Source organism: Nannospalax galili, unplaced genomic scaffold, assembly GCF_000622305.1.
Source record: "Nannospalax galili isolate Female #2095 unplaced genomic scaffold, S.galili_v1.0 scaffold482, whole genome shotgun sequence".
Taxonomy (NCBI): Eukaryota; Metazoa; Chordata; class Mammalia; order Rodentia; family Spalacidae; genus Nannospalax; species Nannospalax galili.
The window spans coordinates 714925-734691 of NW_008347521.1; the positions used below are offsets into that span (position 1 = coordinate 714925).

Here is a 19767-nt window from a genome sequence, read left to right on the forward strand (position 1 = left end):
TCTACATAGTGAGTTCCAGGACAGCTGGGGCTACAGGGAGACCCTGTCTCAAAAAGACAAAAAAAATTTAAAAGTTAACTTTAAATTGCTGTTTAATTTTTAAAAATTTTTTTTTAAATTTTTCTATTTGAGACAGGTCTCCCTGTAGCTCCAGCTGGCCTGGAACTCTCTATGTAGATCAGGTTGACTTTGAACTCACAGAGATCCGCCTGCCTCTGCCTCCCGAGTGCTGGGACTAAAGGTGTACGTCACCACCTCTGGCTAGTTTCGCTGTTAACTTTAAATTGCTGTTTAATTTTTAAAAATTTTTTTTTAAATTTTTCTATTTGAGACAGGTCTCCCTGTAGCTCCAGCTGGCCTGGAACTCTCTATGTAGATCAGGTTGACTTTGAACTCACAGAGATCCGCCTGCCTCTGCCTCCCGAGTGCTGGGACTAAAGGTGTAAGTCACCACACCTGGCTAGTTTAGCTATTTTCTGACCCTTCATTAAGCATAAAGTGTAAGCTTTACACTTGTGCTTTTGTGTGTATATATGACAGATAAAATAGAGCATATCAACAGGCATATGGTCTATCTGTAGCACCACAATCTGATGGGGACAGAACAACTACAGGAACAAAAGGACTAGAAAAACTAAGAAGTAGAATAATGGAAACAAGTGGAGAAATGACAGTCCAAGATATGAACCAGCGTGGCACATGTAAAGTACTAAAACAGAGAGAACAGAGAAACACTTCAGGATACTGGGATGGTCGAGATTATTCTGGAGAACTCAAAGAAACAAAGGCAAAGACAAATCAAACTGAAAAGTCTCTGCGCAGCAAAGGAAATAACAACCCAGTGAAAAGACAACCTACTGGGTAAAGAAATTACTCAAAACCAAACAGCGAACAAGAGGCTGATAATCAGAATATTTCAAAAAGTTAACGCCCCAAATCCAGTAGCCTGACTTAAAAATGGGTAACAGACATAAATATTTCTCAAAGACATGCACCTGCAAAATGATCTGCACAAGACTGGGCCCTTTGGCTTCCACCATAGACTAGGAGGAGGGGCTCAAGAGTCCACTCCCTGAGCATCTAGATGCACTTAAGGTTGCTGGAAGAAAAGACATTTTCTTCAGTGGCTGCTGGTACGTTACCCACAAAAGCAAGGGGTGAGGAGCTAGCAGGGAAGAGGAAGAGGGTAAAGGAGAGAGTATGCTATAGAAATATTACATACACGCGTGAAAATGCCATAATGAAGTCATTATGTATAATTAATATATGCAAATAATTTCAAAAGATGTACAAATGGTCCAGTATATGAAAAAATGCTTAATATCACGAATCATTGATAAACACAAATCAAAATCACATGGACTCCAGTAAGAAAGGCTAAAATAAAAAAGTGCCAGAGAGGAAGCAGGTAAGAGCTCTGTACAGCACTGACGGGAATAGATAATGGTATAGTCACTAGGGACAACACGGACGGTGCCAAAAAAACAGAAAATAGAGCTACCACAGGACCAGTACTTCCAGCACTACACACACACACCAAGGCAATGAAATCAGTGTGCTGAAGAAATAACTGCATGCCTGTTTGTTATAACACTGCTCACAACAGCCAAGAAATGCAAGGTGGGTACAGAGGCAGGAGGACTGCTGCACATTCGAGGTGTGTCTCAAACCTCCCTCTCCAAGGTGAGAGGAAGGAAGGAAGGAAGGGTAGACCTTGTGTTACCTGAGCAACATCTTCAAGTTTATTCCACTTGATTGACAGGAGTAATTTTGGTAGTGACTGTGGGAAATTTTCTCTGCAGTCTTGTCGCAAAGTCCAAATAAGGTCCATTTCGTTCTCACACAGCTGAGACAAGGGATCCCGGTCCAGGATTTCTTTCAGTACAGCAAGAAACTTTTTTCCACCTCGACTCTTAAGAAAGTGAAATATTCATTATAGAATTGTGCAAACCATGGCAAACTTTCAGGAAATATATATTCAACAAATTTATGAATTTTACTATATGAAATACAAAATTACACACAAAGATTAATTACAGTAGACCCTTTAAAATTTTTTTCACCATTCAGTATTAGTTTATGAGCTAAGAATAAAGAACAGTTCTCAAAGCAGTCCTGAGAAAGAAAAAGGTTTTTTTTTTTTTTTTTACACAAGCAAACACAAGGTGGCACTATTGCTTTTGTGTTAAAAACCTGACCCATCATTTTCCTTTTAAAAATAATTTCTGTGGCCAGTCATGGTGGCACACACCTTTAATCCCAGCATTCGGGAGGCAGATGCAGGCAGATCTCTGTGAATTTGAGGCCAGCCCAGTCTACATAGCAAGTTCCAGGCCAGCTGGGGCTACAGGGAGACCCTGTCTCAAAAAGACAAAAAATAGTAACAGGGGCTGGAGAGATGGCTCAGCGGTTAAGAATATTGGCTGTTCTTGCAGAAGACCTGGGTTCGAACCCCAGCACCCACATGGCCACTAACAACTGTCTGTAACTCCAGTTCCAGGGGATCCGACAGCCTCTTCTGTCTTCTGTGGGCATTACACGACATGGGTGCACTTACCTACATGCAGGCAATACATGCATACACATAAAATAAAAATAAATAAAATATTTTTAGAAAATAATAATTTGTGTTTGTCTGTCTCTCCCCATGTGTGTGGTCTGTCTGCCTGCCTGCCTGCCTGCCTGCCTGCCAATACACACATCATGATACGCTACCATGTAAGTCCTAGGGATTGAATTCAGGTTGACAGGCTTGGCAGCAAGCACCTTTACCAGAAGAGTTATTACACTGACTCCTGATTTCTATAAAGGAAAAAATCCTAAGATTACATAAACACATGAGGTGTAAAATAAAAATATAAACAGACCTTTTTGGCTTGTGTCCTGGCTTAAGGGCACAAAATTTCAGTAAATTAACTCCAGCCATGCATGGTGGCACTTGCCTTTAACCCAGGCATTTGGGAGCTAGAGCCAGCCAGAGCGCTGGCTGTTCTTGCAACACCCACATGGTGGCTAACAACCATCCAAAACTCCAGTTCTGAGGGACCCAACGCCCTCTTCTGAAATCTGAGGGCACTGCACAACACAGGTGCACCTACCTACTTACATGCAGGTAATATACTCATACACATAAATTTTTTTTTATTAAATAAAATATATTTAACCCCAACATTTGGGAGACAGAGGCTGGAGGATCTCTGTGAGTTTGAGGCCAGCCTAGCCTGAATAAAAAATTCTAGGCCAGCTGTGGAAATCCTATCTGAAAATCAAAAGACCGTCTCAAAAATCTAAAAATAAAATGTATATTGGAATTTTTCCAAGATTAAATACTGTTATTTGTTAGCGTAACAGTACCCATGACTGCTGCAAACCTAGTGCTAGCTTTTATTGTATATATACTACAATATTAGTATTCTAAATACACTGGGTCTAGGACCTGGAGAGGTGTCTCAGAGGTAAGAACACATACTGCTCTTGCAGACAGAGGGCCTGAGTTCAGTTCCCAGAATCCATGTCAAGCAGCCTACAACTCTGTGTAACTAACTCCAAGTCCCAAAGGATCTGATGCCTCTGGCTTCCTCAGTCACCTGCACTCATGTGTACATACCCACCCACAGACACAGACACACAAAGACAAACACACACACTTAAAAATAAATCTGGTTGGTCCTAGTGGCACACACGGCTAATTCCAGCACTCAGGAGGCAAAGGCAGGCAGATCTCTGTGAGATCAAGACAAGCCTGGTCTACATAGTGATTTCCAGGCCAGCTGAGGCTATAGGGAGACCCTGTCTCAAAAATTATTAATTAAATAGCTATTAAAAAAAAAACCCCACAAAAACGTCAACCTGATAACAAGGAAAGAGAATATTAGATTGGGTTTCGATAGAGTCCAATCTTGTTTGTTGTTTTGAGATCTTTTTTGCTGTTGTTGGCCTTATTGACATAGGGTCTCCCTATACTGGGGCTGGTCTGGAATTCACTATATAGATCAGGCTGGCCTTGAACTCACAGAGATCTGCCTGTCTCTACCTCCTGAGTGCTGGGACTAAATGCATGCGCCACCAAACCCAAGTTGTTTTTGAATTTTTTTGAGACAGAGCCTCATGTGGCCCAGGCTGCCCTGGAACTTACTATGCAGCCAAGGATGACCTGATTTTTCTGCCTCTACCTCCCAAGAGCTGGGAATGTAGGCATCCACCATGCCTGGTCTCAATAGCCTTAAAACAAGAAAGTATGGCATGCACCTGTACTCCTAACACATGGGGGAGGTGAAGCAGGAGGACTGAGAACTCAAGGCCAGTCTGGAGTATACAGTAAGACTCTGTCTTGAGGGAAAAAAAAAAATCATTTTCCTTTACTTTTCCCTTGTTAAGATCTCTTAATTTTGGCCAAGAACATGGCAGCCCCACAAAAGATGATGTTTTCCAGGCTCACTTACGGTTTGGTCATATGTCCAGGATCTGGCCAATGAGATGTGAGCAAAATAATATATATTAACTACATTTTAAAATATATTTTATTTATTATTTTTATTTTATGTGTATGAGTATATTGTCTGCATGTATGTGAGTGTACCTGTGTCATGCAATGCCACAGAAGTCAGAAGAGGGTGTCGGATTCCCTTGGAACTGGAGTTAAGGACGGTTCATAGCTGCCATGTGGGTGCTGGGAATCAAACCGGGGTCCTCTGCAAGAGCCGTTGGTGCTCTTAACTGCTGAGCCATCTCTCCAGGCCCCATGAACTACACTTTAAACTTGGCAGTTTTCCAGGGTGGTAGACACTGAGGTCTGGGGCACTGCAAAACTTGTCTGTATTATATCTGCTTTGCTACTGAGAAGAATACTGCCTCCGTACTTAACTAAATGCTAATTCACTAAGGTAGTATTCTAAATCTATGAGGTACAATAGCACCTACTACAAACAACTAAACCTGTATGTGTATCAGAAAGGGACTTACCACCTGAGCACAAGTCATTTAACCAACACTAGGATGGCATACCTACACTCACGGGCTGTTTTGCATGAGTTATGGTCTCCCTTAAGTTCATTACAGTAAATGAGAAGAAGACACCTACTAAGGAACACAGCTCTGTAGTAAGAAAGGCCAGAGAAAGCGTTGGATACTTACTGATACATTGGCGCTATCACTGCTCGCAATCTCGGCTGCTTTTTCAATAATCTATTTAAAAAAAAAAAAAGTTAAAATTTTGCTCTGATATTTGAAGAATGTTGAGTGCTAACTACTATAAGAGACTATATATGTTTGGATTTCTATTCTTTATAATGGAAACATGAACTTTAAAAAAAAAGGTGCTTCCCAAAGTGCTTCAAACCCTTGACAACAGAGAAACAATGGTGTTACTGTGAGACTACAGCATCTAGGGCCCGCAGACTATTTATAGGTGAAATAAACAGTGACCTGCTCAGGAATGTCAGGCTTGTTCTGAAAAAAAAGAATTCTGCTTAAAAAAGTACAAATGTTTGGGCTGAAGAGATGGTTTAGTGGTTAAAATCTCTGGCTGCTCTTGTAGAGGCTGCTAACACCTGTAATTTCAGTTCTAGGAGAGCCCCTGCCCTCTTCTGGCCTCCACAGGTACTGCACACATGTAGTACAATGTCATACATGGAGGCAATACTTATACACATAAAAAAACTTTTAAAGTACAAATGTTAAGAGTTTCTAAAGTAGAATGAGCTTTATCATTGTTTGCTTGGTTTTTCTCAATCAGTAGTTATCAAGGGCTGAGGTGTAGCCCATGGGTAAAGCAATAATCATAAGACTGGCTTGTAAAACAAACGTGATTACAGGGGCAGTACACTAGATGAAGAGAACAGAACCTTGGGAACTTTCACCTTTTACATCTGTATTATTTATTTTGTGATAACCATAAATAACTCATAGAACTAAATGAAAACTAAAGTCTACACCAGGCCTTGTGGTACAGGTCTACAATCCCAGCAGGGAGCTGAAGCAGAAGAACTGCAAGTTCAATGTCTGCTAAGCAACTTAGCAAGACTTTGCCTCAAAATAAAAAACAAAAAGGGCTGGGGCTACAGGCCCATGATGGAGGACCTACTTAGTAGCCAGCATTCATGAGGCCTAGAGTTCAATTCTCCAGCACCCATCCTTGGCCCCTCCCCAAAACTTCTGTAAGTATGGTGGCTCATGCCTACAATCTTAACACTCAGGAGGCTCAGAGGAAAATAGAGACAATAGTTATGGACAATAGCACTAGTAGTGAAATAATAAATATAAAGAAACCTGACTTCTCTTAAAATATTAGACATAAAAAAATTTGTGTGTGTGTGTGTATATATGTGTGTGTACATGTGTGTGAGTTATTTGGTGTTAGATTTGTAAAAATTCCTTTAAAATCATCTGATTCCCAAATAAAATATAACAGATTACTGAACATATACCATAACTGTTAATAGTCATTAAAGTCACTTTGTTTAAGAAGCACACAATTTAATTTGGTTTTAAACTAGCAGTCAGAATAACATTTTAACCTTATTTTGAAATTCATTTACCTTGCAGTGGTGGGGATTGAAGCCAGGGCCCTACACATGCTGGGCAAGTGAGTATTTTACCACTGTGCTACACCCTCAGCTCTTCCTCTACTCTTCATGGTTTTGAGCGGCACATTACATAGCCCAGACTGGCTTGGAACTCATGATCCTCCTGTCAGTGTTACCAACGCTAGGGAATGTAGACATAAGGCACCATGCTACACAGGAAACATTGTTATAAGAACTTACAATGGTAAGTTAGTTCTTGGGTGGATAGCATTCAGTTAAAGAGGGAGAAAGAGGAACTAGAGAGATGGCTCAGAAATTAAGAGCACTGGCTACTCTTGCAGAGGACCTGGGTTTGATTCCCAGCACCCACATGGTGGCTAACAACTGTCCATAACTCCAGTTCCAGGGGAATCAAATGCTCTCTCATAACTCTAGTTCCAGGGGAATCTGATGCTCTCTTCTGACCTCTGTGGGTACTGCGTGACATGGGTGCATTATATACATGTGGGCAACACACTTATACACATAAAATAAAAATAATAGCTGGGTGTGGTGGCACACTTCTTTAGTCCCAGGAGGCAGAGGCAGGCAGATCTCTGTGAGTTCAAAGCCAGCCTGGTCTACATAGCAAGTTCCAGGCCAGCTGGGGCTACAGGGAGACCCTGTCTCAAAAGGAAAAATAAAAATAATAAATGAAATATTTTTTTAAAAGAGACATTGAATTGCATAAATTGAATATATATCACACTCAAAAAATTCTCCTCTAGGACTAGGAATGTAGCTCAGTGACACAAGTTCTCTAAGTTCCAGTCCCAGTACCTCCCCACACCCCACCTAAGAGACTCCTAAGTCTCTTCTATATAGGTCTGGTAGTACTAAATGTTAAACTGCAACTAAGTTTGTAAGTGGAATAGTTTAACTGTTGTTTAGTACAGTAACAATACTTAAAGGTAGCCTTTTCTCATTTAGATCAAGAAATTTCCTGTTCATTTTTGAGAATTTGTCCAAAGATTTTTGTATTAAAATCAATACCAAGACCAAACTTGAAAATAAAACAAATTAGGAAGGGGCTGGGGATACAGTTCAGTGGTTGAGGGCTTGCCTCAAGGCCCTGGGTTCAATCTCTAGTAAAGGGAGGGAGTCAAGGGAGGGGAGTATATGACATCTTAGCTCTCCTGGCATATATATGATCATAGTCCTCTTTCAGCCACCACCAAATAATCTCATCACCAAGCCATACAGTTTATATGCTAAGAATGTATCTGGAAAAAGAAGTCCTCATTACAGATGTTACAAAACTATTACCAAAGTTTTTGCCAAGCATGGTGACTCACACCTGTAATCTACTCAGAAGGTAGAGGAGGAAGATGGCCACAAGTTCAAGGCCCGTCTGAACTACCTAGTGAATTCCAGGTGAGCCTGGCTACAGAATGAGCCACTATCTCACGGCCCCAAAGTCCTAACAGTGGTAATACCAGCACAAATAATTTCTTAACTGTATCTTTAATCTCTGAATTAATATGCTAGCATGCTGTCACACAACATTTTATATATTGAGTTATATGTAAATACAATTTCCTCTTTACAAATGAGGAACCTGAACTCCAGAGACAGACACCATGGTTCATTTGGCCAGTGATGAGCCAAGAGTGACAGAGCTTGAGGGTACTCTATTCCACAGCTTTTTCATTTGATCAAGTTGTCAATACATGCAGAATTTTGAAAGAGAATTAGCCATGTTGGGCTTAACTAAACATACATATCTAGAAATAACTCCATTTCATGCATAGGGAACCTTTAAGTAACTAGCTTACCTTATCGAAGGGAGGGTAATAGTAAGGTTTTTTATTGTCTGGAAACTTAATATGCAAAGCGGTGGCATTTTCAGTATACGGATTCGTCTGAACCGTTCCCATTGGATTCAACATCTCTTCAAGCTCATCTAAATATGTAAAGAATTTAGATTCTTAAGAAAATCAAAAATAACACCAAACCTGGAATTAAGTTCCTTCCATGAAAATATCCTAAAAATTGCTGTATCTAAGAAAATTCAGCAAACAATTTTATCAGTAAGTCTGTAGACATCTGCAAAGTAGTTACCTTGAACATCAGAGTAATGTTAACTAAACAAATGATTTTACTATCCTCCCATTTTAATGAATGTGCATTCCACTAGTTAGTATAACCATGAATAATGTAGGTTATTATAAAGTAGATACTGTTACTTAAGGAGGCTTTCTTGGGAAAAAAGATAAACAACTATAAAAATAAAATGCTTAAAGAATACAGTCATTGAAATAAAAACTACACTTTATGTTAGTATTAAAATAGTCTGGGTAAATCAGTTTTAGAATAATAAAGATGGTTCATTTACAGACTAGTCAACAGCGCAAATGGCGGTCACACTTTACATTAAAGATGCTTCCAGAATGTAGCTCTTACCAGGAAATGAAGACCAGCTGTGCAGTATTACATCTCCAGACCTCAACTGTCCTTTGAAGTCAAAGACCATGGTATTTACCCATGCTACAGGATAGTGCTGTTGAAAAAGACATCATTATATAAATACACCCAGAATGACCTTCAGGGTGTGAGGATGCTCATTGCTCCTCATTTCAATGTGAGTACTAAGAATTTCTAAAGTTCTAGGTAACTGCCAAAACATCACCCCAAATGAAAACAAGATATAGATGGAAAATTTTTTCAGTATCTCTATAACTGTCAAGAAAAATTCCACAGGACAAATGATATAAAAACAGAAAATCTGTTAACGACTTCTGAAAATGAGAAGAATCTTTAATGATTAAAACAACATGGGTGGGCACCCTCCGCCTCGTCCACCACCGCTGCCTCCTTCTTCTGCAGCTCCGGGTGCTGCTTGTGCACTCCTCAGTGCGGACCTGGTCAGGTCTTTTGTGAAGCGGTAGCTGAAGAGACTCCGGGGCTCACCATGGCTGACAAAAAACCCAAGGAAGGAGTCAAGACTGAGAACAACGACCATATTAATTTGAAGGTGGAGGGGCAGGATGGTTCTGTGGTGCAGTTTAAGATTAAGAGGCACACACCACTTAGTAAACTAATGAAAGCCTATTGTGAACGACAGGGTTTGTCAATGAGGCAGATCAGATTCCGATTTGATGGGAGGCCAATCAATGAAACAGACACGCCCACACAGTTGGAAATGGAGGGCGAAGATACAATTGATGTGTTCCAGCAGCAGACAGGCGGTGTCCACTAAAAGGGAACCTGCTTCTTTACTCCAATCAATGAAACAGGCACGCCTGCACAGTTGGAAATGGAGGGCGAAGATACAATTGATGTGTTCCAGCAGCAGACAGGCGGTGTCTACTGAAAGGGAACCTGCTACTTTACTCCAGAATTTTGTTATAGACAAAGAATACATTCTTAATTAGAAAGCCACAATTTGGTTCCACCACATCCTGACTACTGCAGTATAGTTTTCTCTATTCTTTCGTTTCCCTGTCCCCATTCCTTTCTTGTACATAAAAGTAACTGGTGTATGTGCACAAGCATATTGCGCTTTCTTCTTTTTGATCTAAATGGCTGGTGTTGTGTTTGGGTTGACATCAGATGGAGATGGTGTGGGAACGCACTGGTTCTGTGAAAACCTCCCCTTCTCCATTAGTGGCATGCTCTCTCAGCTCTTACCTTTACAGCCCAGTAAGTTATTTTGCTCCCACTGTTTTAACAAAAAAAAAACCCCACAAAAATCCTTGCATACCTTGTTTGATTGGAGAATTTTAATGTTTTTCATTTATCATTGTAAAACCAAGGACAATTTTATAACTTTTTTGTACGTAGCTGTTACATGTAGGGCAATCTGTCTTTAAGTAGGGGTAAATGATTCTTGAAAGAAAATGAATCCTAGATAGTTTTCCCTTTAAGTCAAGCGTCTTGTTTAAAATGAAAAAAAAAAAAAAAAAACAACATGGGTGATGTAGTAAATCTTAATGTGGAGGAAGCAATGTCTTTAGATATGGTGGGATTTACCTATATTGCTAAAATGGAGGAACTGATGCCAGAAGTGATGGCTTGCTCTTGTAATCCCAACCTTCTGGAATTTAAGGCAGGTGGACTATTATGAGTTTGAGGCTAGCCTAGGCTACATACTAAGTTAGAGACTAGCCTAGGCCACAGAATGAGAGTCTGTATCAAAAGGATAAAAAGAGTTGGGCATGGTAGCTCATGCCTTATAATCTCAGCATTCAAGAGGCAGAAGCAGGTGGATTTCTGTAAGATCAAGGCCTGCGGTCTACATAGTGAGTACTAGGTCAGCTGGGGCTACATAGTGAGACCGTGTCTCAAACCTCCCCCCACAAAACAAAACAAAACAATAAACAAAAAACAGAAAAAAAAACCTCCCAAAAGGTAGATTAATAAAATAAAAAGAGGCACTAAGCTGGTAGGACTTTTATGGAAACATTTCAACAATGTGCCAAAAAATTTTGAAGGACTAGGGATTTAGTTCAGAGTGCTTGCCTAGCATGCTGGATATGTCCTGGGTTTGATTCCCAGCACTACATAAAACTGGATATGGTAGCACACACCTGTAATCCCAGCACTTGGGAGGTAGAGGCAGGAGAATGAAGAGTTCAAAGTCACCCTCAGCTACATACTGAGTTTGAGGCCAGACTAGGATATACAAGGGCCTATCTTTAAGGGTCATAAATACTCAAACACTTTGAGGTGAGTTCTATTATGAGGACAGGAAAAAACACTAAGGAATGAACTCTTCTATGACATTTTTAGACATTAAAATTTCTTTTTAGAAGACTATATCATAGTAAGCAGAGAAGTGCTTATGTTCCCAGATCCTTCTTTCTTCCTGTCTTTCATTTTTTGTTGTACACCAGGCTGGTCTCAAACACACCATGCGAGCAATGATGACAATGAATTTCTACAAGTTGGGAGGCAAAGACTGGCAGATCAGGAGTTCAAGATCATCTGCAGCTATATAACAAGTTTGAGGCCAGCCCAGGCCATGTGAGACCGTATCTCAAAGAGAGAAAGAGGAGAAAGGGGAAGGGAGGAAAGAGGTAGAGGAGAAGGAGTAGTAACAGTAGCAGTAATCTGAAATGGAGGGTCCACAGTTGTAGGTCAGTGGTAGAGCCTAGCACACATAAGGGCCTGGGTTCAATCCCTAGCACTGGAAACACAAATCAAACAAAATTATTAAGGATAGGTCTGGTGGTACACACTTTTACTCCTAGACAGTGGCAAGAGGATTCTAAGTTCAAGGCCAACCTACACTAGTGATTTCAAAGGCAGCCTGAACAACTCAGCAAGACCCTGTATTTATTATTCATTCATTCATTCATTCATTCATTCATTCATTCATTTATATTTTGGTCTTTTTGAGACAGGGTCTCCCTGTAGCCCAGCTGTCCTGGAACTCACTATGTAGACCAGGCTGGCCTTGAACTCACAGAGATCCGCCTGCCTCTGTCTCCCAAGTGCTGGGGCTAAAGGCATGCACCACCATGCCTAGCTAAGACCCTATCTTTAAAATAAAAAATGTGATATATGGGCGTGGTGCCACATGCCTTTAATCCCAGGACTCAGGATGCAGAGGCGGATGGATCTCTGTGAGATCTAGGCCAGTCTGGTCTACAGAGCAAGTTCAAGGACAGCAGGGGCTATAGGGAGACCCTGCCTCAAAAAACGAAACCTGAATTTTCAAATGTATCTAGTACCCAGAATTTTCGTTAAGGATCTATGAACTAGCAATTTTAAAAAACTCTTCATTTTCCATGTGCAGTGGCTCTAATCCCAGCACACTGAGACTGAAGCAGGAAGATCACAATGAGTTCAAGGTCAGCCTGAGCTACACAGTGATTTCTGGACCACCATAGGTTTTGTGCACCTCTAAAACAGTTATATCATGAAATTTCTTCAAATAAATTTGTCAAAAGAACATAAGTAAGACACAGACATGGAAACTTAGCATTTTCTTGAAGTCAGGATCAAAGCTACAGGAACTAATTTAACTAATATTATTCAATTATTTCAATCAGTCTTAAAATCAGCCATTATATAATTTTCAGAAATTAGTATACAATTACCACTTTTCCAGCTTTCCTGATGGTCTGATATTTAGAAGGATTAATAGTTTTAGTTGACTTCTTTGTTTTTACTTTATCCAAAACTGCATAAACAGCAAAACATAATCGAGCCATTCTTGGTAAGTCACAGATATTAATATCAAACTCCAGTGGTTCATTCCAAATATGATCATTTTTTCCTGATATCTCTGAGCTTACAATGGTTTTACACAGGAGCTCAGTTCCATGAAAAAGACCAGCCCTGACATGAACCTGTAAGAGGGAGAAGAAAACAAAAATCGTGAGTACTGTACAACAGAACCACTGGCAGAATGTAGAGACATAACACTGGGAGAAGCAGCAACCAGCACTTAGAAAGCCTGTCTGTATACAGGCCATGAGACTATAATCCATCATTCTACACTCACTACACTACGTTTAGTTTAACCAGTGTTTCGCTTAAAAAGTAGATTAGCTGCAAAATTAAATGGGATGGGGGGATGCCTCAGAGGGTAAAAGTGCTCACCACTAAGTCTGATGGTCTGAGTTTGATTCCCTGGATTCCACATGGTGGAAGAGAGAACTGACTGACTGCTGCAGCTGCCCTCTGACCTCCACACACACAGTGGCACATGACCCAAATAAATTAAATAAACAGTAAGCAAATAAATAAATAAATTCTCCTCAATAATTGATGATGGGGAAAATACTTGCCTGTACAATCACTGAGTACCTGAACCCAATCCTTTGCACACATGTAAAAAGCCAGGCATGATGGTGTATGCCTGTAATTGCAGTGCTGGGGAGGCAGCAACAGACACTGACGCATCTTGGCAAGTCTATCTAGCCTAACTGGTTAACCCTAGGTTCCTGTGAGAAATTTTACTGTTACACACACACACACACACACACACACACCCCGACATGGGGCTCTTGAGATGGCTCAGTGGTAAAAGTGCTTGCTGCTAAGCCTAGCAACCTGAATTTGATCACTGGGACCCACATTGTAGAAAGAAAGAATCATCTTCCACCAATTGCTCTGACTTCCACAGCACACTGTGGCACACTTTTGTGACACAAATAACATAAAATGTAAAATAAATAAGCAAATAAATAAATACATAAAAACAAAAAAATCAAAAGAAGACTCCTGAGGAATAACCACCTGAGATTTTTAGCCCTGGCGCACTCCCCGATCCCCCCCTACATAAATAATTTGTTATTTTGTGTTATTATGTATCTATTTTTTGCTTTTTGAGACAGGGTCTCCCTGTAGCCCCAGCTGGTCTGGAATTTGCTATGTAGACTAGGATGTAGGCCTCTATCTCACAGAGATTCACCCGCCTCTGCCTCCTGAGTGCTGAGGTAAAGGTATGCATCACCATACCTGGCAAGATAATGACCTCTTTATTAAAGATGTGCAACACCACACCCAGCATTCTACCTTATTTTTTGAGGCAGGGTCTCTCTCTAAACCTGGAACTGTTTCAGCTCTGCTGGATGACCAATGAGCTCCAGGGATCTACCTGTCTCTACCTCCCCATAAGTGCTGGAGTTACAAATGCTCACCTCCAGGCCTGGCTTTTATACATGGATGCTGGGGATCTGAATTCAGGTCCTCATACTACAAAGCAGAAACTTTACTGATTGAGCCATTTACCTGGTCCACTTGTAAACTTTTTTTATTATTTATTTATTGATTGACTGATAATTGATCGTCTTTTTCAGACAGGGTCTCCCTGCAGCCGCAGCTGGCACAGAACTCATTATGTAGACCAGGGTGGCTTTGAACTCACAGAGATCCACCTACCTCTGCCTCCCAAGTGGTAAACATTTTTTTAAAGTTACAACCTAACTAGGTCCAATATAAAAGTGAATAGCAATTGGGTGTGGTAGAATATGCCTGTTTCCATGGGAAAACTTACTTGACTTCATTAAGGCCTCTATTTCAACAACTAACAGCTATTCCTCCATTTCTCCATCAGTTATTCTGCCTTCACTCTGACCACAACTCTCCAAGTAAATCTCTCTTCTCCTCTGTCACTCTCATCTGAAGTCCATGTCCTGGATAAACCTAATTATCAGCTGTTCTGTGACATAATTCTCTGGGCAGAGTATTACAATGACTGACCAATTTTAAATGTAGTTATTCACCACATTACCTTCCTTCACTCATCGAAAATATTACTGCCATTTACTCTTTTGAGATGAGCCTAACATACATTCAATATAACCAAAAAAAAGGCGGGGGGGCAGCGGCAAGGTCTCATTATGTAGCCTGGCTGGCCTGGAACTCACTACTAAGCCAGGCTGGCTTCAAAGTCTCAGAATTTTGACTGCCTCTGCATCCTGAGTAGAGAGATTAAAGGCATGCTCCATCATGCCTGGCACAACTAGAAATGTTTGTAAAGCCCTGTTTAAGCTGTATATCCTATTACTTGAACATAATTATTTTGACAGAAGATGCTTCTGTAATTTACTCAATTTAGAAGTTATCAAATATAGGTATGAAACATTTCATTAGTGTTTATATCACTATTTACTAATAAGACAGTCAGAAGATCAAATTATGTGCTTTGGCCTCCATGGGCACTACATACATATGGTACACTTACATGCTGGCAAAACACTCATACAAATAAAATAAAGATAAATCTTTTTTAAAAAAATCAGATTCTGAACTTTAACAGAGACACACCACTGTAACTAAAGAATACAGTCATGTGAGGGAGTGGCAGATTGAGCATGGGGTATATGTTGGGGTGAACTAGCAGAGATTGAAGAATACTTTTCTACCTGAAAATATGTTTTCATAGCCACCTGACCACACCCCTTATCTCCATAAAAAGCAGGGAACAGTGGGTATAGTGGCACTGTTTCATTATAACCCCTTTTTAGGAACACCATACCTACAAGATGACTTTAACTCTATCCTATGCTAAGTATTTTTTTTTAAGATTTATGTGTCTGTGTGAGTGTATGCCACATGTGCAGGTGCCCACAGAGGCCAGAAAAGGGTGTGATCCCCTGGAGCTGGAGTTACAGGTGAGCTGGCTGACGGGGGTGTTGGGAACTGAACTTGTGCTCTCCCCAAGAAGAGCAAGTGTCCTTAACTACTGAGTCACTTCTCTAGTCCCTCTCAGTGTATCTTTATGTCCTATTTCCTTCTCTCCCTCCCTCTCATATTATGTTTTCTGAGCTCCTGATCCCCCAGCCTCCTTCCAAGGAGGCATGCTCTACGATGTCCAGCTATCTTGCCTATTAAATAAGCAGAACAAAGTGTCCTCTGCCTAATCCTACCCTAAACCCAGTTTTAGGCAAAGATAGATGCACGAAGAATTTTTTGATATGCATTTGGGAAATTCAAGTATTACTAGGCGAATAAAAAAAATAAACTACCATATGGGTAAGTATAACACTTTCAATCAATCTACTTTAAATCTACCCAGTTAAAGACATTGCAGTGAAAAATACATAAACCATCGCTTTAACCCACCACATTGTTGCTGTCAAGAGGATGTTGCTTAATGTATGTCCTTCATGACGATTCACTAAACATTCCTTTTCCAAATGATAGTATCATCAACTACAAACTCATTAATACCTAGTTTGCTTTTATTGTATGGCATTCTGAATAGCGTAGCTGTTTAAGTCTTCCTCTTGCTTTGTCTGATGACTGTATAGCAGATGGCCAAATATGTGGCCCACAAACAACTAATTGAATACAAATATAATTTTGGTGGGACAAGATCTCATGTAGCCAAGGCTGGTCTTGATCCTAATCTTCATGCCTCTACCAGTCAAGTGACTGGTTTAAAAGTATGCACCATCGTACCCAGTATATACAGTGCTGGGGGTTAAACCCAGAGCTTTGCACATGCTAAGCAAACACTCTACCATCTGATCTACATTCCCAGACCTACCAAGACTTTTTGTTGCTTGTCAATCAAATATCCTATGTTTCTAAAGCCAAAACTATACTATGTGTAGTACAGAAAAGAATATGTATGTGTCACTACAAATCATTTGTGAAATGTGATTAGACAAATCATAAATCATAAATAAGGCATATAAAATACATTTTGAATCTGCTATAGGGAAGGTTAGAAAATATGAATCTAGTACAAACATGGCATTTCTTAATCCTAGTAACCTTATAAATACTTGGATTTGTCACCTTTCACAAACAGATTTTAAATATAATACAGTCAGAAAATTCTGTCTTAAAAAATGAACACCTTGCAAGGTTTTGGTGATAAAGACAAGCTATTCATAATAAATTGTTGAACTTTAAAATGCTGGCATCTTTTATCGTTTGACAACCATTGAGAAATAAAAACAAACACCCATCATATACATACTGAATATTAGCTAATAATAGTTTAAAAATCAAAGCAAGAAATGCTAGTTTAGCTACACGCATAAACTTCTGCTAAAACTCAAGAGATATAGGGAGGTAGGTAGTGTTATGGATGATATGGCTTATAAAGTTCAAAACTCAAGTATAATGGGCTAGAAAAGTCCTAGAAGAACTGTAAATAGTCATAGAAGGTATAATCTGAGATAGAATAGCAATCAAAAACTAGTCTAACTATGGACTGGTAACAGTAAGTTAGGACCCTCCATATCTTAAAGAAACTTTCCAGGTGGAATAAAAAGTATTATTTGGTATTTAGCTGTGATTTATTTAACAGGAAGTCATTAAGATTATTTCTGCTTGAGAAATCTGCTAATTCACTAAAAAGGTTAAAGTTGATGGTCTATGAGAAATAAGTAGTAAAAATAATCTGTATTTACAATAAAATAATGTAAATTTTCTTCTCTGAATTTAGAATCCCTATGACTGTAATAAAGGTTTTGGTTTGGGAAAAATGTTAAGGAAAATCTATTTTCGCCTGGTGTGGTAGTACACACCTTTAGTCCCAGCACTCAGGAGGGAAAGGCAGGCGGATTTCTGTGAGTTCAAGGCCAGCCTGGTCTACAGAGGGAGCTCCAGGCCAGCTGGGACTACAGGGAGACCCAGTCTCAAAAAGACCAAAAACAAAAACAATCAAAAAGGAAAATCTATTTTCTAAATGTAACACATGGAACATCGTAAAAGCAACAACAACAACAACAACAACAACAAGCTGTCCTAGTCCCTATGTCTGAGATGCTTTCAGTATTTTGAAAAGTTAAGAATTTTAAAGTAGCATCATGCTTCATACAGTCACATGGTTTATTATCCAACTCTGGTAAACTTCTGAGATGCTTTTTCACAAGTCCTAGAACATTAGGAAAGCAAGAGAAATAGGCTTTGTCATGCAAGAGACTTGCCACTGTGCTACAACAGGGAGGTGCCAAGCCAACACAGACTGCATTCCTATACTCACCAATTAAAATGTTGTGTTGGGCAAGATATGAAACTTTTTCACAACACCACACCTTAATTTCCTTCTTGTTCCACAATCTGTCCAAAATCCACTACTTTTTTTGCCTTTAGGTATTAGATACAAAAAAAGATCAGTAGCATGAACAAGCTGAATTCCCATCTTTTCACAGTTATCACTTTGTATTCCTAATCATTCACACAAAGGACTATTTCTTCTACACTCACATACCTCAGATACCGAAGGTGTGGAGTTTTCCTAGTTGCCGAAATTAGTGCAGGCCCATGTTAAAGGCTTAAGTGACTGTTACCCGCTTCAGTTCCCTATTTCAAGTACCACATCCTCTTCTCTACTTCTGATCAACTGGTTATCAATTGAGGGTTCCCACAACTCCCTCCTCAAATTCAGTCATTTAGTGTAATGGTTCAATAAGCTGAGGGAAACAAGATTACCAGTTTATTATAAGGGCTATTTAAAAAGACAGGTATCAACAGTCAGATGATATACTGACCAACCTAGTTCAGGTTAGAGTTTTTATGAAGATTCCATTAAGTAGGCATGGATGATTAAATCCACTGACCTTTGGTGATTAAATGGGTCTCTCTAGTCTCTTGCCTAACCTGGAGTCTAAGGAGGCTAATATTCAATCCTTTAGTCACATGACACCTGTCTCCAATAAGCAGACTTCATCCTGCAGCTATGTGGCAGCTTTTGGCTACCATGTAAGCTAATTTAAAAAAAAAAAAAAAAAAAAAAAAAAAAAAAAAAAAACTAGTTGGTATGTCCACCATAACAGAAAAGCAGGACGCCAGCCACAAGAAAAAGTAACCCTTCTATTACTACCCAGATTTCAATGATTTTAGAAGCTTCGTATTAGAACTGGGAACTAGGTCAAATATTCTAACAGAAGATGTACTAGTCTGGAGTGGTAACGTGTCCTATAATAGCAGCACTTAGGAAGTAGAGGCAAGTGGTAGGGATTTCGAGACCAGCCTGAGCTGTCCCCCTACTGCCCCACTTGCCTCTTCCCCACAAAAGGATTCGTTTATCGTTAAGAAAATTAATGGTTTTAGAAGCTCCAAGCCAAACACTAAATACTTATTTCTTATGTCATGATCTGTAAAGAGGCTGCTTTGTTCTGACTTACATGGGGAATACTGTAACTAAGCATATAAAGATACTGGAGATGGCTACATGAAATGTACTAATTTGCTACATAAATATTTATTTCATGTTCCAGGTATTGAAGTAGATAAAAAGATAAAGCTATGACTTTTTCTACTTATATATATTTTAATTGATGAGGAGTGCTGAACACCAACCACATAGTAAGCACACGGTGAGATTACAGTGTATAATATGTGTGATACAGAACATGCCTGCATCATGCTGTTGTGCAACTGGCTTCTTGAACGTGTTCACTTACATCTTTTGCCAAAATGAAAGTGTGCTGTGACTGTTCCATTCGTTTTTCTGAACTGTACCCTTTCTCATCTTTCTGAGATCCAGAGCACACACGTTAGGCCTTCTGGGACGGCCTTCTAAGTTGCTGAGACCTCATAACATCCTTCCCATCGTTCTTTCTATTTCCTTCCTCTGCTGTTCAAAACCAGTGAGATTTATTGATCAATCTTTTAAGCTCACTGACACCTTTCTTGATACAATTCTGCTACTGCGTTTATTCCATCAATTTAAACCTTTCCATTTATTGTACTTTTCAGGTTTGGTTTAGGTTTTCTGTTTGTTTTGGTTTTTTGAGACATGGTTTCATGTATCTAAGAATTCAATATACTATGTCTAGTAGATGTCCTT

General features: G+C 39.7%; 1 protein-coding gene and 1 pseudogene across 4 annotated transcripts in view; one reads left to right on the forward strand and one right to left on the reverse strand.

Annotated features, from left to right (window-relative positions):
• Positions 1-19767, reverse strand: part of Pik3cb (phosphatidylinositol-4,5-bisphosphate 3-kinase catalytic subunit beta) — a 171177-nt gene that overhangs the window by 58216 nt on the left and 93194 nt on the right. For 3 of the 4 annotated variants that reach the window (XM_029568812.1, XM_008844110.3, XM_029568811.1), the window contains 5 exons: positions 12608-12859; positions 8967-9063; positions 8339-8466; positions 5134-5184; positions 1724-1912 (listed from right to left, as the gene is read on the reverse strand). In XM_029568812.1, coding sequence (XP_029424672.1) covers positions 1724-1912; positions 5134-5184; positions 8339-8466; positions 8967-9063; positions 12608-12859 — 717 coding nt within the window. Of the gene's footprint in view, positions 1-1723; positions 1913-5133; positions 5185-8338; positions 8467-8966; positions 9064-12607; positions 12860-17958; positions 18052-19767 lie in introns of those variants that run through there. The other variant, XM_029568813.1, reaches the window with a different exon arrangement.
• On the forward strand, positions 9475-9762 carry LOC103742944 (annotated as a pseudogene).